The 21,541-nt window shown below is 36.5% G+C and overlaps 1 protein-coding gene across 1 annotated transcript in view; it reads right to left on the minus strand.

Moving 5' to 3' along the window:
- The window catches only part of ITGBL1 (integrin subunit beta like 1), a 149,002-nt gene that overhangs the window by 59,449 nt on the left and 68,012 nt on the right, over positions 1–21,541 (minus strand). The window contains exons 5-7 of the mRNA XM_080575930.1: positions 21,124–21,264; positions 18,217–18,357; positions 13,579–13,725 (exon numbers count right to left, since the gene is read on the minus strand). Coding sequence (XP_080432056.1) covers positions 13,579–13,725; positions 18,217–18,357; positions 21,124–21,264 — 429 coding nt within the window. The remainder of the gene's footprint in view (positions 1–13,578; positions 13,726–18,216; positions 18,358–21,123; positions 21,265–21,541) is intronic.

Raw genomic sequence — 21,541 nt, forward strand, 5'->3', positions numbered from 1 at the left:
ATCTCAAACACCTCAGAGAGGAAACTATGAGACAGACAAGCAAGTAAGCATTATTCAGGCTGGAATCTGGTCTGGTCTAAACCCAACTAAGAAAAGTGTGTAGATGAAGGGAGGTTTCATTTTTGTATCATGGAAAGTTGGGCTTCTAAAATCACACCATGCATTGCAGGCTTCCTGTCCAAAACACAGCTTCTGGAAAGCAAAGTGTCTTACAGTATTCACCAAAACCCCAAACCCTTTTGATTCTTAACAGTTTTCAGCTAAAAAGACTGCTTCTATTTGAATTTTCACGGCCTTTAAGGTATTTTTAAGTGAATTTTTGTAAGCACAAAACAAGGAAGAAATCTAACCACTCAGTCAACCTGGGAATCTATTAATTTTGTGTTTCACTATACAAAATCAATTTGGGGACAGCACCGATCCATTTATTTTACATAATCTGCTGTCTTGGAAAAGTCACAGAGCAGGCAGCAGCTTCACAATAGGCAGCAGGTCTTTGGCAAGGTGCGCTGGAGACTCCTCTTTCTTTCATCTTTTCCTGTGGGCTAAACACATATCGTACCAACCACAGTGCAGAAAGAAGGTCAGTCTTCATTGTTATAACAACAGCACGGTGTTTGATAGATGTCTTTTTACTAGTCAGTTAAATGGGACTGGGACTGTTCCTTGGCACTGGAGCCATCTGGCACGCAAGAACTGGCTTCCGTAATACCGAGCTGTCTTCCTTGAAGGTGGCCTTATCCAGGCTGCCTGCTGGGACCAGTCACTAGCCCACGCTAATTCCTGTACTATAAGCAGGAATGGTTTGGAAAGAATACTAGCTGGCACAGGGCAGAGGTAGACCAGTGATTGTTCTAACAATTTGACATTACAGGCAAACAAGCTGCAGTGCCTGGAGATGATCCATAGCACTGTTTAATTTTCTAGTCTGGATGTCACTGCTAAGGCAGCTTGAAACAATCCATAAGCTACAATAACATTCAGAACAAGGACTCATATCCGGGTATCAGCAGCAGAGGTTCTTCGCTCCAGCCCACAAAGACATCTATTAATTTTATTTGTAGTGTAATAAAACATTACAGTTGGGGTAAACAATTTCAGAAACTGGTGAAATTCATAGAACCCAGATGAAGGCATCTGAAGGTTAGCCTGAGAGTCACTCTCATTAAGGACAGTAGAGAAAAGTAGGAATGATGACAATTTATCTTTCAGCGACACAAATATAAAATTAATGCAAAGATTGCCTCGCATCTGAAGGCACTGTCATTCCACTGAAAACAAAGGCTGAAATATTTCAAAGTGGAAAACTAGCTAAATTCAAGATATGAACCTCACCCAGAATACTCTACTGTGTTTACAATAATTAACGTATATTTAACATGATGTCTTGACTTTTTTTCTCCTTACTGTATGCAGCTGCACAGGTAAAAAAAAAATAAATGCTTTGTTGTGCATACAGCAGTCAGCTCTGCATTTGCAAATGCAAGCTGACTCATTCAGTAATGTTTCAATATACATACATTTATTATGAGGATATGAACAAAATTTTTCAACAATACTGGCCTTCATTTCAATTTTTGTGGCAATAAACAACTTCATGACTTTCTATCAGATATTTTTCTGGTCAACAAGCTGTGAAATCTAATCAGCTCTCACATATAAACATGTACACACACCTCAGCTGCTTCTTGTTTTTCCAGCAGAGATTCTTTGGAAGGTCTCCTGTTACTGCGATCAAACTACAAATCCTTGATATACCAAAGTAATCAGAGAGATGATACTTACAGGTACTTTTGTTTTGCACACCTGCTATGCTTCCAAAGATGCAAGGTGAACCTGCATTTCTCTCTTGCCTCGTATGCATTGCATAAATATTCCATCAGACAACTGCCCTTGCACGTTCTAATGAATAACTTTGTCTGCAGTGTGAATCACTCCCATATTTCTGCAAGTACTCAGGACATTGATAAATCCTGACTTCAGGTTAAAGATGATTTTTGAAATGAACCAAAATAGGATAACACCTTGGAGCAGCAAAAATCTAATCTTCTTTTAAAATTATTATTGTTTAATTGTTTCTTGTCTTCTGTGACTAGAAAAAAAAAAAAGCTTGTTCTACCTCTTTACAAATGATATTAGTATATCAAAACAAGCATATTTGATGTTTTTTAGGCATCCTTCAACAGAAACTAAATAAATTTTACTGCAAACTTCTGACTATCAGGACTTCCTACTTAAGTGTATGCAATTCTTCCATCTAGCATTCACAACAATACATTGCTTTTCTAGACTCCGCAAACACACACTATCCATCAAAGGTGTTGATGTGTTGTGGGTCTATATTCAGCCCACCATACAATCAAATGAAAGAGACAGACTAGACAAAAGATTCAAAGGAAGTCTAGCACAAATGAGTGTCAGTCCATTCTTTGATTAGGTAATGGCAATTATGATAATTACAGCAATCCACTACAGGGAAATGTTCCAACATTGCCAGCCTGCTGCCAAGTGTAGCACTTGCAGAATCCACTTATGCAAAGCCTTGCCTGAACTTTTTGAATACGAACCCCAATCTTTCAATTGTAAACAGCATAAATTGGCCTGATAACTTAAGTCTGTGATCTATTACATCTTATTAATATATGGAAAATTCTTCTAGGGTACATGCATCATCTACTGATACACATCACTGTGAAAGTTTAACCTAAACTTACACGCCATAACATGTCAAAAATATTATTTCTCATATATTCTTTTTCTGAATAATAATTCCAAAGCTAAGATTTTTATATTGAATGGCCGTAAGGTAAACACATTATGCTTTTTTTTTTCCCCCTTTTTTTATTATGTTTCCTGCTCTGCTTAACAAGAAGTCAAGTTCAAAAATTTGAAGAAAGATGGATGCCTGAACAAAAAATGTCATCTATGTCAGAAGACACTCTAAGAATCGCTGAGTGTTTTGGAAACAGCAGGAGAATCCCACCAATCCAAAATGGGAAAATACAGGCCAAGAACACTTAAGCAAGATTGGGATACAGAAGAGATTGTGTGCAGAATATAGATGTCAGAGAGAAGATAAACCTGGCCTTCAAGTTCTTTCACAGATGTCATTCACAGATGAAAGAGGTCGTCTTTGTCTGCTGGAGCAAGAATTACAATGAAGAGAACAAGAACAAAGAAGAACATTTCACATGCAAGAGGAAAATTTTAATGTGTCCAGAGAAGGTAGCATTTCAGAGGCACCGAGAGAATAAGGGGAACTATCATGTGGTTAACACTTGCAGCCATCAGAAAAATAAATTCCTCTCAAGAAGTGAAAGGAATGAAGTCCAACTTTTTACAGATTTGTGCCTTTTGTGCCCTATCCATTCTTAGCCACCTCTTATGATGAAAATCCTCTCAGATATAGGATTTTCCATTTGCCTTGCTTAAATTCTTGTCAGCCCATCTTTCCAAGCCTGTCCAGGTACTTCCCAATAGCAGTCTCACCTTCCAGTGTATTGTCTTCTACTCCCCATTTCTTATCATCTACAAACTTGCCAATAGTGCACTTTGTCCCATTATCCAGGTTAACAAAGATGTTGAACAATTACTGTCTCTCATATCAACTCCTGGGAGGGCTGGTTACCGTTAGTAATCATCTACCAGAGGGACTTTGTTCTGCAGATCACCATTCCTTGTGACCAACAGACCAGTCAATTTTCCATCCATCCACCTAGCCAGTCCACATCTTGCCAATTTGACTATAAGGATACTCCAGGAGACTGTGTCAAAGGTTTTGCTACAGACAAGGTATACAACATTCTCTCCTCTCCCCTTATACATACAGATGGTCACCTTGTCATAGAAGGAAATCGGGTTAGTTAAGCATTATCTGCCCTTGGTAAACCTCCATGTTCTGTGTTTATAGACAACATTTTATCCTTCATGTAGCTGGAAATAGCTTCCAGGAGGATTTGCTCTCTCACTTTCCCAGATAGAGATTAAGCTGACTGACCTGTAATTGCCTTTGGTTTTACCTTTCTTCAATCATCATGAACCCTCTCCCAGTCACCAAAGTCTTTCAAAGGTGACAGAAAACAGCCTGACGATGGCATGACCCCCATGCTGGCCCACTTCAGTCACGAAATTTTCTTCCAACTATGCCAGAGATTTGGATTACTTGCATTGAGTTCTCCTGATCATCCAGCAGGTATCAAGGTGACTGAATTTGCCTCTGTGTAGCAAGGAGAACAATCTTGAGGTTTCCTTCCGCTATCTGCAAAAGGCTTCATTTACATCCTCTCTTGATTAGATGGTCTGAAGCAGACCAAAGCATCACCTTTGTTAGTCTGCTCTCTGATCCTTACTCAGTAATAATAATATACATGTATATAAATAACTATATAAACATATCATATATAAATAATTGTGCCTGCATCTTGCATATCCATTTAAACATCAGAATTTGTTTTGTCTTGCACTGTCTTTCTTACTGGCAAGAATAAAAAGAAAGGTATTTGAATCTAGAAGTACTATACTGAAAAAGAGCAAGTCATTTTCATTGTAAAGAGGAATCCATGGTAGGTATTCTGCAAGCAATAAATGTTATACTGCTGATTTTATCCCACAACCCTATTTCCTAAGTATCATCATAAAATAGACGTTACTTTTTCTCTGTTCTTTACCTCTTTGCAAATTTCCCACTTTGAAAACCAGCGGGAAACTTCAGAACATTCACACATTCTATTACAAAATATTTTGAGGACCCCTTTAATCTAGCAAATATCATCCACATCTCAGAAACAGACAACTTCCAACACACCCTACCTCTACCGGAACAGATTAAAAAAACACTTAATTGGAAATAAAGTACTTCCTGAACCATATATTTATTACTGAGAAAGAGAGAAAGAGAGAAAGAGAGACGAAAGAAAGAAAGAAGGAAAGAAAGAAAGAAAGACAGAGAAAGAAAGAAAGAAAGAAAGAAAGAAAGAAAGAAAGAAAGAAAGAAAGAAAGAAAGAAAGAAAGAAAGAAAAAGAGAAAGAAAGAAAGAAAAAGAAAGAAAGAAAGAAAGAAAGAAAGAAAGAAAGAAAGAAAGAAAGAAAGAAAGAAAGAAAGAAAAAGAAAGAGAAAGAAAGAAAGAAAGAAAGAAAGAAAGAAAGAAAGAAAGAAAGAAAGAAAGAAAGAAAGAAAGAAAGAAAGAAAGGAAGAAAAAGAAAGAAAGAAAGAAAGAAAGAAAGAAAGAAAGAAAGAAAGAAAGAAAGAAAGAAAGAAAGAAAGAAAGAAAGAAAGAAAGAAAGAAAGAAAGAAAGAAAGAAAAAGAAAGGAGAGGGTAGTACAACTATTTGTTCATATTATTTTTTTTCTTAGACTTCAACAGATGACAAGTGGACTTTGGAGTGCCAGTCCAGCCTATAAGGGTATACCAAATTGTGTAACACTGCTCATCTGGCATTAAAGCACTAGCACAGTAAGAGTGCATCTCTGCTTGAAGCGGAGAGCAGATGAATAACGGAGCTCAGTCTTAAAGCTAGAGATGCTCACTTGGACGCATGACTTGCATTTATGTTCTGTTCTTGTTACACCAGCTAATAACATTATTTGCCGCCAGACTATCTACTATAGTGCTTTAATTAAGACCTCCTTTAGAATGCAGGGGTCATGCAAAATGAATGAAAACAGCAGGCCAAATTCAGAGATGATGTATATTAGAGTAATTTACACTTCAATTAAACAGTGCAATTTGCATAGTAAGAGGCTGCAATAAAGAGCTGGTAGCAGGGATAGTAACCTAGATTTTACCTTAGGTTTGTTTACACTTTTCTTCTGTAATCCCATCCTGTCATATACAAAGTATACTGAATTACTCAAATCGCAACTTCTACTACAGCCTTGCTTTACTGAGTCAATAAGAAATAGTCTTTAAAAAATACATTTTTCGATAGGTACCTAATAGAAATACAAGATTTTTTCAGTTGGTCAGTTTTGACAATATCATTCTAGACAGGAACCCCAAAGTTCTTAATTAATAACTGCACTTAGAACAAAAGAACTAGAACTGTGAGGACACAAAATTATGGTAAAGAAGGCTCCAGTGATGAAAGCATGGAACTGGTTCCCACCAACAGCCCTTTGGCCCTTGTAAGGCATCATACCTCTGTAGGGATTTATCTGACAGAGAGATCATAGAATCACAGAATGGTTTGGCTTGGAAGGGACCTTAAAGATCACCCAGTTCCAACCCCCCTGCTATGGGAAGGGACACCTCCCACCAGACCAGGTTGCTCAAAGCCCCATGCAACCTGGCCTTGAACATTTCCAGGGATTGGGCAGATGACCTGGTTTGCATCCAGGTTTAAAAATTATGAAGATCTACTGAACAACATCCACCATAGGTTTATATGAAGCTATAGTAGCTGAAGATCTAATCCCAGAAATTATTTACAAACTGATTTTTTTTTATGTCATATTTATGACCAATGGGTAAGACATCATAAAGCTCAGAAGAAAACAGCATAGTTCCCTCTGTTTTGTTTTTTTTGAATGTTTGTTTTTTTTTTAGCATGCGTCTTTATATATCATTTCCACTCCTGTTGATACACAGACATAGGTTTCTCTTTCCTTCTGCATGACATGGTATGTTGTATCAATTTACAGTATCTCTTGTGTCAACTGAGGTTTTGATGAGCTATGTTTCAGAGCAACATAAAATATATAGGAGGCTGTAGCAAGGTGAGGGTTGGTCTATTCTCCCACATGCCTGGTGACAGGACGAGGGGGAATGGGATAAAGTTGCGCCAGGGGAGGTTTAGGTTGGATGTTAGGAAGTACTTCTTTACTGAAAGGCTTGTTAGGCATTGGAATGGGCTGCCCAGGGAAGTGGTTGAGTCATCATCCCTGGAGGTCTTTAAAAGACATTTAGATTTAGAGCTTAGTGATATGGTTTAGTGGAGGACTTGTTAGTGTTAGGTCGGAGGTTGGGCTTGGTGATCTTGGAGGTCTCTTCCAACCTAGATGATTCTGTGATTCTGTGATATAATATACAATAGTACAGCCAAGATATCCCCAAAAGTATTAGGACTTTGCAGCAGCCACTGGACAGTGGCACTGCTCTTCAGGGTTGTCACTGATCCTTGTCCCTAAGTTCTGTTTCTAGACTCCAGGAGATGGTATCTTGCAGACTAGCAATATACATTACAGAACCCAGCACTGAACACATGGGATTGACTCACTGTCTCAGTTCACCACAGGGAATCTGTAATAATGCATTGAGCACTGTTGCTCTTACACTAACTCCAACACTTTCTGATAATTCTACAGAGAAGAAACAGCAAAGTTACTGTAAAGTAACTATGGTGAAAAAACTGTCAAAACTCTATATAACAAATTTAATATTTTGATAAGTGGGACTTAGGAGAGTTTGAAAAAAAAACAATACAGAATCCAAAAAATTTGTACTTTAGATATCCATTGCTAGAGCATAAGGGAATTTCATGCAAGCATAAAGGGAATTTCATGGATAAAGAAATAGTCTCATTCTCTCCATATGAAAAATAAATAAAAGCAATTATAGAAAAGAGATTAAAATGGCAAAAGACACTACCAATAAGAAGATTTGTCATTTATTTTTCTTTGAATCACTGCCATGGGATGTCTGTCTTCACTCAGGATAAGTGAAGAGAACAAGATTATTAAAAAGAAAAAGAAAGCTATCATCTAGTATTCTCAAAATCTACTCTTTTTATTTTCAGTTCTCTTCCTCAAGGCTTTTTTGTAATAATTATTTTGACATCTGCTTTTTGCCCTAAGGGGAAACTCAAGTGAGTGATGTGCATTATAAAGATAGAAAAGTGGTTTGTCTTGTCCCTTAATCCTGATAACAATAAGCTATCTCTTTATTCCCTACCATAAGAACTTTTTGCTATGTCTTCTCCTTTATCTTTGACACTGGTCTTGTTGTACAGTGTGTTCTTAAAAGGAACAGACTTTTATTATTAAAATATTGCATCTATAGTGAAAAGTCATGCAGCAAGTGAAAAAAAAAAAACACTCTCAGGAATAAAAGTGTAGAAGGTATTATGCATTTTATATGAATGAAGCCAGCTAGAAACTCTCCTCCTCCTCAACACGCTTTTTATGGAAAGTCATTTTTGGAAAGTACCTAGTGATAGTGTGTTTGAATTCCCAAAATTGTCATCTGATCCCTCCCATTATATATAACTGGAACTACTGAAAGTAAAGACAGCCTGATTGATGTAACTGAGAGGATATATATTTCCTCTGTCTTTATAACATCATTTGAGAGTACAGAAATTCCCACTTACTGCTCAGTATGTCAATATAAAGCCTTCTATCTCCACCTACTTGAAGCAGCTAAGAAATAGAAGACCGTGATGAAAGATATTTTTGGCAGCTTCTCTGCTATCTCCACATGTTGATCAGCATCCATGAAGCAGTTTGTTATTCCTGTGAGTAACTGGGGAAAATCAGGAAGGGAATTAAGATCTGGAATAGAAGTACCCTGGTTCATCTGCTCTCTGGAGAGCAAAAGGCAGACTGAGAGATTGTATTCCAGCATTTTATGGATAGTGCTGATCAGATTAGGTCATGTTCTTAATAGCTTCCTTTTAATTCTCTAAATGTTTTAGTACAACTTTCACGTACCCCTGATATATTAAACACTTAACTTTAAATTTGGGTATCACATGCAACAAATAATTTTCTTATTTAGCGTTGCTGATGTCTTCTCTTTTCCTGCTTATGGAAGAACATAATTTGCATTATAAGTGAATAATAAAAATTTGGGAACACTTAGTTAAAAATCTGGAACTTTATAGGAAAAATTAATATTGCAAAAATATTGGGTGACTGAATCATAAAAAAGCTTATACTGAATCATAAAAAAGAGTAATATTAGTTTAACATTCTCTGTCCTTTTCTAATCATTCTAATCATTACTACATTTAAAAGCAAAACATAAGGTATAAAATAAGCATCTTCTCAAAATAAAGTTCAAAGATGGAAGATTTTGGTCCCTCAGATTGATTGACAGTTTTTAAAGAGTATAATTTTGCCATGATTTTTGTGCTAATGTTATAAAATTTATAAGGTAAAACAAAAGACAAAATTTTTATGTAACCCTCACCACCTCGAATCTCTGACATAAAAATATATAAATTCCAAACCCCTTTTTATGAATTATTTAGAGGATTTGTGGGGTTTGTTTGTTTGTTTGTTTTTTATGTTTTTTATGTTTCACCTTCTGTAATTATTACTGAAGATTTAAATGACTGAATCATTGGGAATTTTGTAGTCTTCCATATAAGAAAGTCTCGCAAAATGAAAAAAAAAAAAAAAAAAATCAAACCATGGCCAGACAGGTTTTGAAAGAATATTTTTTCAATGCTTATTGAGGCAGCAAGGAATTTATTTGTGCACTGTTTAAGTGAAGAATTATCACATTTTGAAATCATACTTAACTTTGAAATCATACTTAACATTTCAACAAGAAAATGCCATCAACAAAAATATAAATTATGTTAATCTTGGGAAAAGGGCATCACAACTGAAGTTTCAACCTCCTCTACTTGAAAATCGGAGCATATCTCAGCATTTAGGCAGAGACTATAGAAAAAGAAAAAAAAAAAAACACCTATGAATTATAATAATTCTATCTTTCTTTCCTATTTCCCCCAACACATTATGGCTACCTGTAATGCCATTAAAAATCATAAGAATGCTTTATCTTTCAATGTCTTTATCCAAGAGCAGAAAAGTGATTACAAAAGAGTGTGTCAGCTATCAGAATTGCTGTTGACTAACCTAGAAACAAAAGGTAGAGGTGAGCAGAAAGCAGTCTTCAAGGACACACAATACAGGAAAAAGTCATAAACTGCAGCAGCATCTCTGGGTTCTTCATCATGTGTTCTACTCCATATATGAACTGCCTTACTAAAATATCCTATTTAGTAAGGCCATTACATTTACTCACATATACTCAACTTTGCCAGCAGTGCCATGGATGTACACTTACTGTCCTTGTGCCATAGCCAACAGAAAAATATTACAAGGAAACCATCAAAAGAATAATGTTTAAATGGAAAAGAAACACTTCAATTTTCTTTGGAACCTTCCCTCCCTTGTTACACATTGCTCACTCCTGACTTCAGAAAAACTTGTATTACATGGCCTTTCCCACTCCCAGAAGTTTTGATTGGAAATCCTTAATTTATGTAACTTCTGCTCATGATGAGCTATAATGACAATAAGTAGAATTTTCAAATAGGACCAAAGAATTTAACTGTGCAAGTCCAATGACAATTTTTTTTCATAGCAACTAAACACCTATATCCTTTCAGCAGTACAGGAACCTTCCCACAATTTTAATTATATCCAGAATATAGTGGAAGAAGAGGAAATCCAGGGAGTCCAGGCTCAAAAAAAAAAGCAAAACAAAACAGAGCAAATAACAAATGATTACTCTAAAATTACTCCTTTCTCCTTTTCTCTCCCAATTTCATAAACAAAATTATTCATAGAATTAAAATGAGATACCACATTCCATTTAAAAATGACAGCTTTTAAGGATTTTTTTTCAGGTGTGGAATGCGAAACTCCTTGTTCCTTCATTACAGCAGTTGCCTATCATACTATGCCCTAGATACACTTCTGCGCCTTCTGCACTCCTCCTAACACTCAGTATTCTCAGAAAATATTCAAAGAAAATTGACAAAGTTCAGTGAAAACTGCTATCAATTAAACCTTTTGTTCCACTAGATACTGTTTGCATTTTATTTTAAAATTTTGACCACCAGAACAGTTAAATGAATTCACTTGAAAGGGACTTATTTCCCTCCTACTGCATCAATATAACACAGCTGGATTTTTTTTTTGTTTTGTTTTATTTTGTTTTTCAGAAAGCCAAGAGGATAGAATTATTGACATTAACATGAGTTAAACATTAACATTAAAAGTGAGCTTTAAACTCACTTTTCCCATTATACTTTGTAAAACTTTTCAAAATTTAACATCTAAACAGAACAATGTTTTATAATTTGACTGTGTTTTTATTCACATCAAGCTTATTCTTATCACTATCGTTCTTTTTTCTCTGTCATTTGACTCAAAATGTATGATACTTTTTCTTTTTTAGCAGTGAATGCAGAGTTCAGGCTTTGTTATGCAAATAACATAACTAACTCCAATTGGACAACATACGCAACTCCTAGAGAAGCAGATAAGAAAAGAAAAATAAATGACAAGTCTTGCTTGTTTTAGTTATAATTATTGCAAGCATGATAAATGAAATGGACTGAATTCCCTACAGATCATAGAATCACAGAATGGCTCAGCGGAAGGGACCTTAAAGATCACCCAAATCCAACCCTCCTGCCATGGGCCGCCGACTAGATCAGGTTGCCCAGGTCCTCGTTCTATCTGGCTATGAACACTTCCAGGGATGGGACATCCACAACTTATCTGGGCAACCCATTCCAGTGCCTCACCACCCTTTGAGTGAAGAATTTCCTCCTAATATCTAATCTAAAGCTCTGCTCTCTTTTAGTTTAAAACCATTCCCCCTTGTCCTGTAACTCTCTGCCCACATGTAAAAGGTCAGTCTTCTCCATCTGCTTTTTAAGACCCCTTTATGTACTGAAAGGCCATAGTAAGGCCTCCCCAGAGCTATCTCTTCTCCAGGCTGAACAACTCCAGCTCTCTCAGCCTTTCTTCACAGGAGAGGTGCTCCAGCCCTCTGATCATCTTCCTTGCCCTCCCCTGGGACCACTCTAACAGCACCACATCTTTTTTTGTGCTGCGGACCCCAGACCTGGATGCAGGACTCCAGGTGGGGCTTCACAAGGGCAGAGCGGAGGGGGACAATCCCCTCCCTCAACTGGCTGGCCACCCCTCTGTTAATGCAGCCCAGGATGCAGTTGGCCTTCTGGGCTGCAAGCACTCACTGCTTGCTCGTGTTGAGCTTTTCATCCACCAGAACCCCCAAATCTCTCTCTCCGCAGGGCTGCACTCAATGAGTTCTCCCAGTCCGTCCTCCTGTCTGGGATTGCACCAACTTTGCACTTGGACTTGCTGAAGCTTCTGGGGTTCACGTGGGCCCACTTCTCAAGCTTGCCCAGGTCCCTTTGGATGGCATCCCTTCCTTCTGTTGTATGGACTGTACCACTCAGCTTGGTGTTGTCTGCAAACTTGCTGAGGGTTCACTTGATCCCACTGTCTATGTCATTGATAAAGATATTAATCAGTACTGGTGCCAATACAGACCCCTGAGGGACACCACTCATCACGGCCTCCACCTGGACATAGACCCATTGACCACATCTCTCTGGGTGTGGCCATCCAGCCAATTCCTTATCCAGCAAATAGTCCATCCTTCAAATCCTTATCTCTCCTAGTTAGAGATAAGGATGTTGCGCACGACCTTGTCAAAGGCCTAAAGTGCCCAGCTCGATGACATTGGGACATTGGTCAGTCTTCCCTTGTTGACTGATTGAGATGACCATGTTCCACCTAACTTGTGCCCAGAAATTCCGTTGAGAATTTTTAGCAATAATAGAGAGATGTAATCTAGTGGAAAACTGTAGTGTAATTAAAAAAAAAAAAAAAAAGCAACAAGTCTGTTAACACATACTTCTTTTAAGATACAATTAATCCCACATTTACTAAGTTATGAGTTGTTACACATTTACAGGAGGAGAAAAATATAATTATTACAGTGCTAACTTGGGTGGACAGCCTACGATTTCTATGTTAGATAGTATTATTGGAAAAAGCAATTGCAAATGAAATGACATTTAGGGTCAAATGTAATAATTCAATACCAGCATTAGACCTTTCCCAGCAAACATTAAGTGAGCAGAATTCATAACAACTTCAATTGCCAGCTCTAGCAAAAGTCTGTGTCATATTTACTGTTCTCTCTGCTCTCTACAAGAAATACATTTCACACAGTGAGAATGAAAATTAGCAGATCCTTGTCCTTCTGAACAATGTTTTTTGTTTTGCTTGCAATGTGCATTTCAATTGTACCTATGAGTTTGTATATTTTTTTAGTCAGAGATTTGAAAAGGCTACAGTGTCAGAAAGAAATGCTTTCAAATGAAAAGCCAGTGGCTAACTAGGAAACTGCACTGAAGAATAACTGCATTTTAGAAATCAGTCCTGCATTCATTAGGGCAAGTTCTTTGGCAGTGTGAATCTGAACAGCTCTATCACAACGGTGCCACAGCATTTTACACAGACTGAAAATCTCATGCTGTTTTTGTCAAAGAATACGAAGAATAATTTCATGTTTATAATATATCCTTAGCAAGACTTAACTGCAGCAAAACTTCAAAGCTTCCTTGCAAACTCCCAAAACAAATATTGAGGCAAGTAACATAAAATACAATGCAATAGGTGACAGTAAAAATAGGTGCCCTTTTTATTCTTGTCCTCCCTTATAAATAGCTCATAAATTATGCAGGTCTGACTTCTCCACAGTAAGCCAAGAAATTTCCCGTTTTTCAGTTGTAGTAATGCTGGAAACTTGTAAAAATTCTTTTAATGGAAGTATGCTTCTAGAGTATGAAAATGCTTACCTCTTCCAGAGCAAGGTAAATTAGAATTTCCTTGGCATTTCTTAGCACTTTCTTCAGCTGACAATGGACAAGACCGTGGATGTTCACACTTCTTCCCAGTCCATCCTTCTTTACAGTCACACCTTCCACAATTACACTGTCCGTGACCTTTCCAATGAATACAATCAAAGATTAACTTCCATGCTGATGAGAGGTATTGATACCTCATGATTAGATGAACTGTATCTTTTTTTTTTTCATTAAAGTGTCAGTTGGCAAAAAATACAGTCAACTCACTGTATCTATTTTTTTTCTGACAATAGCTCTGCATATTATTCCATTTGACACATATTTCCTTTAATTTTTTTTCCGTAAGGGGTGTTTTGTCACTTGACACACACTCCTCATGTGAAAGAGTGGAAAGGAGGATACAAATACACATCTCACTGTCCGGAGAAGTGAGGTTGTCGTAAGGCAATATTTTATTTACCTCTATGTTCTTTTTTTTCTACCACAGTTGCAGCATATTCTCTAAGTAATGTACCAATGCCATCTTTTATGTACTTGCAATCAATGTGATCCTCTAGAGACAAGCAATTCCACAGCAATTCCAAGTCTCAGACCAGTGCCTTCTACTAAATAATGGTGTGCAAATAACAAAATGCTGTGCTTAATCAATCGTCATCCCCATAGGGCAGTCAGATGTAGTTGTGGTATCTCATTAGCTAACTTGACTCTTCCGGACCATGTCTGAACATGGCAACATAAATGTAACATTCACTGTGCATGCTGGGATGAAGAAAAGCAACTGAGATAAACAGAAGCTTTTATGGGAAGTTTCTTTAAAAAAAAAGTAACAGCCATTAGAGTAGTCAGAGATAGATCCCTCCCGAGAATTTAAGCTAGAAAGTTAAGAAACCAGACCATTTCCTCTATCTGAAAACTAACATACCCAGACAAAGCAAACCCAAGCTTGTTGCCCAGATTCCTTCCTCATGAGCCTTTGAATCATGATCTCTTTGCATCAAGCAGTGGGATTCTGACCATACAAAAAAATTTTTTAGCACTAGTAAAAACATCCCTTACCATAAAAGTAAATATTTATTTTCATGACTTTTGACAGCAGATTGAATCTGTGAGATCTATGAGGAACAGTTGAGGGAACTGGGATGGTTTGTTCTGGAGAAAAGGAAGCTGAGTGGACATCCCATTGTTCTCTAAAGCTACTTAAAAGGAGTTGCAGGGAGAACGTTGTTGGTCTCTTTTCTCTGGTAACAAGTGATAGGATGCAAGGAAAAGGCCCCAAGTTGTGCCAGTGGATGTTTAGACTGGATATTAGGAAGAATTCCTGCACAGAGAAGGTGGTCTCTGGTGATTGGAACAGGCTGCCCAGGGAAGTGGTGGAGTCCCCATCCTGGGAGGTATTTAAGAGATGTAGATGTGGCACTAAGGGACATGGTTTAGTGATGGTACTCAGTAGGCCAGGTTGATGGTTGGATTTGGTGATCAGGGAAGTCTGTTCCAACCTAGATGATTCTGTGTTCCTATGATTTTCTCTCACACTGTCCATATAGTCATCATATGCTGGATACATGACTCCAAAGCATTTATCTGATGACGCCTACTTGTCTATCCAGTTTCTTCTTGAAAATCAGAAATACACATTTTATATCTCCTTCTAACTATATTTGCATTTTAATATTGGCTTATATTATATTTATGAAACATATGCACTTCACGAGCTGAAAATGGAAACAAGCATTCTATGCATTGAGTAGTTCCCAGATTACATGTGTTATTAAGCTCACAAGAACAACTTTTTTTGCTTCAGTTATTTGTTTTCCTTGGAAAGTGTTAAAAGCCTCCTCTTCTGTCCCTTGCTGCATGTGTACCTGCTGACAGGTTGCGAATTGGACATATGTTCTCTGATATAGATAGATACTTATGAGAGGATGATGTTCTTTTATATAATATTTTTGTTGCTAAAGCCGTGGAAAATAAGGCTAATGAGATGTGTGAACATAAGAATTTTTTTATGGAAGCCTTTTTCCTTTGTATGTCAAGTCAGGAAGGCGATTCTCTTTAAAGAATGAAAATCACTTTAATGTTGTGAACACTGCTGAAAGAAAATCATTAAGTAACATCCTGAGCATCATTTCAGAAGTTCAAAGAAGGCATCCAGTCACCAATATGAGGTGCTGCAAATTGACAGTCACCCCAAGCCATATGAAGCTTCTGGAGGGAGCTGCTGTTGTGTGATGTCAAATCCTCACAGCAGGGCTGCCAATTCCTATCACTTGTAGTTTATGAAATAAACATAGCATTTCATTCAATTACAGTAAAACTCTTTAAATGTAAACATGGTTTCCCGTCATTTCAACCTACTACTCACGACAAGTGAATTTCCTGTCTCTACCTATTAGGTGAGCAGAACAAGATGGGAAAAGTTCGGTTTGATGTTGTTCTAAACAGAGATGGTCTATTCTCCCTAATCTGAATAATCCCTCCTGGATTCATCCAAAAATCAATTTACAAATAATTGTTAAAACCTGAGAAAAATGAGGATGTTTTGCAGATATACCTAATGTTTATCCTTTGGGCACTAAGTATATTTATTTGATATAAACAAACAAAAAGACTATCCAGTTACAATTCTGCTAGTAAATCCTGGATTTAATTGCAGATGCTGTCTGTCTACCACAATAAACTAAAATTAACACTTAAGCATCTTGTCTATTTTTGAAAGAGGACTAAGCAGCAGGACAACAAAACACTGTTCACACTGCTTCATGTGAAGATGTGGAGAATTTTACACAACCTATCTGAGGAATGAATTCTTGGGTGGCTAACTAGGGTTAAAATAGGCTTCTCTTCTGAATCATGACAGAGAGAGGAAGGGATAAGAATAAGAAGAGGTACTGAAATTTTTTTCTCATTTGACAGAAAAACTAAGCTATACTTAAAAATGAGTTTGCTATATAAAGCTAGTAGTATGAGTGCATCATTTGATACCTCTCAAGACTTTCTCATTTGCAGTTATGTCTGTGTTATAAAGAACCCTGTTCTGGTCCCCAGTACAATGTCAAATGGCAGTACCTTTCCCCACTTCTTTATAACTGTTCATACTTTCTTGTGCTTTCTTTCAATCATTACCACTTAGGGCAGCAGCAGCAGCAATGGCAATAACATCTAAGAAAGAGTGAGTTCAAGTCCTCATAAGGCATGCTGCATTAGCTGTAGGTGCCACAGGTTTGCTTGAACCTATATTTAAACTCCTGTGTTCACCCTTATCTACAGAACACATTCACCATGCTTTTTAGTTTTGTATTCCTTAGTTGGTGCTGACATTTTGAACAATCTCTGAGTGCTAAAACATACTCAGGAACACAGTAATATGTTCAAAAATTGGCATCCCAAACTCTTGCTGATATCATAGCTGCAGTTCTACATCCTTCCAGCATATTAACTAGGTAAACCTATATAGCGTTTGAAGGTGGCCAAAACCATAGAAAACAATGAGTTCACTAAAGGGTTTTTAGAAATGATTCTTTCTTTCTTTCTTTTTCAGTTTTGTTAGCTAGTGATTTATCAATATTAAAAAAGAAAAATCAGACAAGAAACCTTGCACTTTTATAACAGGACAAGACAGGAAAAGAGAGTAAGAATTTTACATATCGTGTTTATTTCAGCCTCTTATCCCTACTACCAACACCACCTATAAACTTTCTATGAGGTATCACTCATGCTGGTAGGAGGAGAAGAATATACCACTTCATTATTTTCCTTGATGTGACTGCATTCTTCCTATTATTAATTAGGCTAGATCAGATTTCTACAGGACATGTTATAGTTGACAAACTGTCATCTGCCAAGTCCATTTGAAACCATCATTACTTGTTTTAGCAAAGTTCTTCTGTGTATAAATTGCATGTTGTGTACTGCTCAAAGTCCTCCTCTCTTGCCCAGTATTTACATCTTTAACAACAGCTTTACAGAATTGCATGCAATTTTGTATAAGATTGCTCTCATACTAAACAGGAGGAATGCATTAGAAGGAATGCATTGGCGTTAGTTGATATAAGAAGCATCAGTCCAAAAAAGGAAGATGAAAGTGTCTGAGATGTATAGACAGTGGTGTGTAGCTGGACAACACATTCATTTTTTCCACATCTTGACCTTTCCACTTCTTGTTCTTAGATGAATTGGTATTCTGAGGGTACTATTTTTCATTAACTCATTAATTCAGTTTTTCTTGAATTTCTTCCTTTCCCTTCCACATAATATACAATAACAAATAAAGCACAATCTAATTTAAATTTCCCTAAGATAGGATATAAAGTTTCAGCCATTCATGAACTTATGTTAGACTACACTGAAGATGATAGTATTGAAAGTGAATTGAGCACCTATACATAGTTCATATTTACAGAAAGAAAAGATATTTAAAGAAAGCATTAGATATACTTTTTTTTTTTTGCTTTTAATTTAAAAAGTCCATTCCTCAAAAAAATTAAAAAAAAAATCAAACCAACCAACCAGATAAAGCCTGATATATTTTATGCCAGGTAAAATGAGAATTGAAGCAATAAGGAAGAGCAGAACTAGACCAATTTGAGACTTTTGTTATAAAACAAAAGGTCCTTTTTACATTTTTCTTACCTGAGCAGAAGTCATCAGAATATCTATCATACACTGCTTTGCAGTTTCTTTCATCACACTCACACGTATCTCCATGTATATCTCCCCAGTCACCAGTTGGGTCCACGTCATGGCATGTACATTCCCCACATACACATGTGCCTAGGAAAGAGGAAAAAAAAAAAAAGAGAGAGACAGAGACAGAAGATTAACCGAGTAATTTAGAGTAATAATAGTTTGATTACATGAATTTTACACTCATGAATTTTCTGCTCTCACAGGAGTGCAGTGTCAAAGCTGCAAGTGTTAATCATGAGTGTATGCTCATCTTCTATGATTTAAAATTTTCTATGATTAATTTAGTAGTAATACTTTGTATAAACAAGTTGGCTTCCTGCTCAAGTTTCTTTTTGCTGTTGAACCTTATTAGGAGTCAACAAAAATGTAGTGCACAAAACATTAGTAAATCTTTGACATCAACAGTAATTTGCACTGACACTAATGACGATAAAAATCAATGATGTTTAAATGATTTTGGCTTGGACACAGTGGATAATTAATGAATGTTAAAGCATAAACATTTAAACTAAAAGGAAATACAAATTCTAATCCAGCTGAAAATGGCTGGGAGGTGATAATTTACAAAACAAGAACATTAGCACAGGTCTACATGAAAATGATACTTTTTTCACTTTTCCCAAATCAGTATGCATGGCCACATCCTATTATTTACAATAGGAATGAAAATGTGATATGTGACAGAGATATTTATTTGGCATAATGTTACCGATATACAGAGAACATACAAGATACTTGTTTAGGAAAAGTCAGAACAGACACACACAGAAATACAGTTTCCTTCTTCAGAAATCCAAATGTGCTTGCCAAATAGACACAACATCTCCAAAAGAACAAAAGGCCTTTGTGGCTTGTTCCGCAGGGCCATACATTCACAGCTTTTGCTGAGATGTTAACAGGTACAAAGCAGCAGCCTAAACTTACAGATGCATGCAGTCAATTTCCTGGACATTGGCTTCACTTTTCTGCTACACTGAAGACTGTCTTCTTATTCAGATTACTCTGAACAACATAATGCATTTGAGGAGAACAGGGCAGGCTGACTAAATGGTACACATGCACTGTCTCTTAAAAGAGAAGGTCCACACAATCATGCATGTCTGATTGTCACATGAAGCCAGAAGAGATGCTGCCCTGTCTAGTGCTTAAGCCATCAAGACAGCCCTTAGGAAATTTGCATGTGATTATTGATTCTTTCACAACTCAGTGACCTTACTGAAGGAGGGAAAAAAAAGAAAAAAAAAAAAAAAAGACAACAAAATCAGAAAATAAGGAAATAATTCTGGGGAGTGATTAAACCCCACCAAAACAACTTCAAAGTGACTTTGGATCAGCTGTCCTGTATATGAGGATATGAAGCATCATCCCACCAAAGTTTAAAAAATCTAAAGGTTCACATCTAGTCTCAGATGGTTTACTAGACAGTTGGTGGAGAGATAGAAATAATTTAACGATCTTAGCACTGACAGTGGACTTAAGCTGCACAGTGAGGTTAGCCTCAATAATATAATTTTTAGAATACTCATGACTGACAAGATGAACTGTACCTATGTCGCAAAATGTGTAAACAGAAATCTGGGTAAATAGGACTAAAGAGAGTAGAAACACCACGTTGGAAAACAACCTTACGTAGTCAACAGCCTAAAAAAATTTTATGTGGATAAAATTATAAACAGTTTAAAGGGTAAAAAATATAGAAATATCCCATGAATGCATCCTTGTATGGGAGTTTGTAGCTATTCAGAATATCAGCTGTACTATCTTAATTTCCCTCAGTTGCAATGTATATTTAAAGAAATACTTGCACATTCAAATTTAAAATTTCCTTTGACAAGAAATTACTGTCTTGGTGCAAAAAAACTTCTGATCTGAAACACTTCCATATTTATTACTTCCAGAAATACAGATTTTTTTTTTACTGTTGAAGTCCCAAAACTAAATGAGCCTACATGATCTCTGTATTTGAGCCGATACTTCAATTTCCTCATAATTAAGAGAAAAGAGTTTTCTAAATGCTCTCAAGATAATTAGATGTTCACACTATAGCAGGTTTTGTCAGCAGAGATGTTTTTAAGAGAAGTATCTATGAGACCTGAACTTACATTCTACTGTAATTATTCTGTACTATTGCCAAAAAATAACATGCTCTTTTAACTCTTTGTTCAACTAAGCCAAACATTGCGGTTGGTGAATACCAACCTCATTTTGTGCTTTTTTTTTTTTTTCCAAAAATGGAAAAATTAAACAGAAGTATAAGGTAAAATTAAAATTCTGGAACTTTATGCAAAAAAAAACTCATGTAGTTAGAACTATTGTGTAAAATCTACCTTTCCAGTGTCATATACATTCATTGCATTGTTACTGCACAACTCTTGGCTGCTCTCTCAGGTTGCAGTGGAAAAAAAATGAGCCTTGTGTTTTTATTTCTCTATTCAGTTGTAGGTCCTTGGTCTTATTTAAGAGTAAATCAGCACACAGTCCTGTTGGCCTTAAAGCACTGATCCATCAGTCATCAATCTGTTAATATTTAATTTAACAGGACATGTCTCTCACCAGAGCAGATGTACTGATAAATTCTCCTGCTCGGTCTTACTACAGAAATGAAGGTCAAAAAGAACTTGCTATTCTTGGGTCAGTTTCAACTAAAAATGGGTGTGTATATATGTAAGTTTATATGGAAACACAGATATCCATCCACTCATTTAGAAATGTATATCCAGATTTGAAATCAGTGAGAACAAACTAGAAACCATCAACAAACACAATGCATGTCCTGTTGCAGAAAATACATATTTTAAAACAAAAGCAAGATACATAAATATGTGTAGAAGGAATGTGCAAATGACACACCTCTGTTGCTGCAGATTTTGCCATCTGGAGATGTGCATCTTTTCTTGATCTCCCAAGGGGTGATGTCACACTGGAATTCACATTTATCTCCATGCCAACCAGCCTCACAGTAACAGTTTCCACAGTAACACTTTCCATGGCCTTAACCCAAAACAAATTTTATACAGTGAGAAAGAGGCAAGTTTTTAAGAAGCATTAGCAATTTAACCATTTTAATCATTTTTCTTTTAAAAACTTTTACTGCTAGACTCAGAATAGAAACAATCTGTAGACTGTATTTGTCTATATCAAATAAGACAAAGGATATCTGCATTATTTTTCTCCCCATCTATATCAGAGCATGTTTTCATTTAATCACATATCTCTCATTAATAAACACTAAGAAAATGACATTAACCTTTTTTATTTTTGCAAGCTT

This window comes from Anser brachyrhynchus (assembly GCF_964034855.1).
Source record: "Anser brachyrhynchus genome assembly, chromosome: 1".
Lineage (NCBI taxonomy): Eukaryota > Metazoa > Chordata > Aves > Anseriformes > Anatidae > Anser > Anser brachyrhynchus.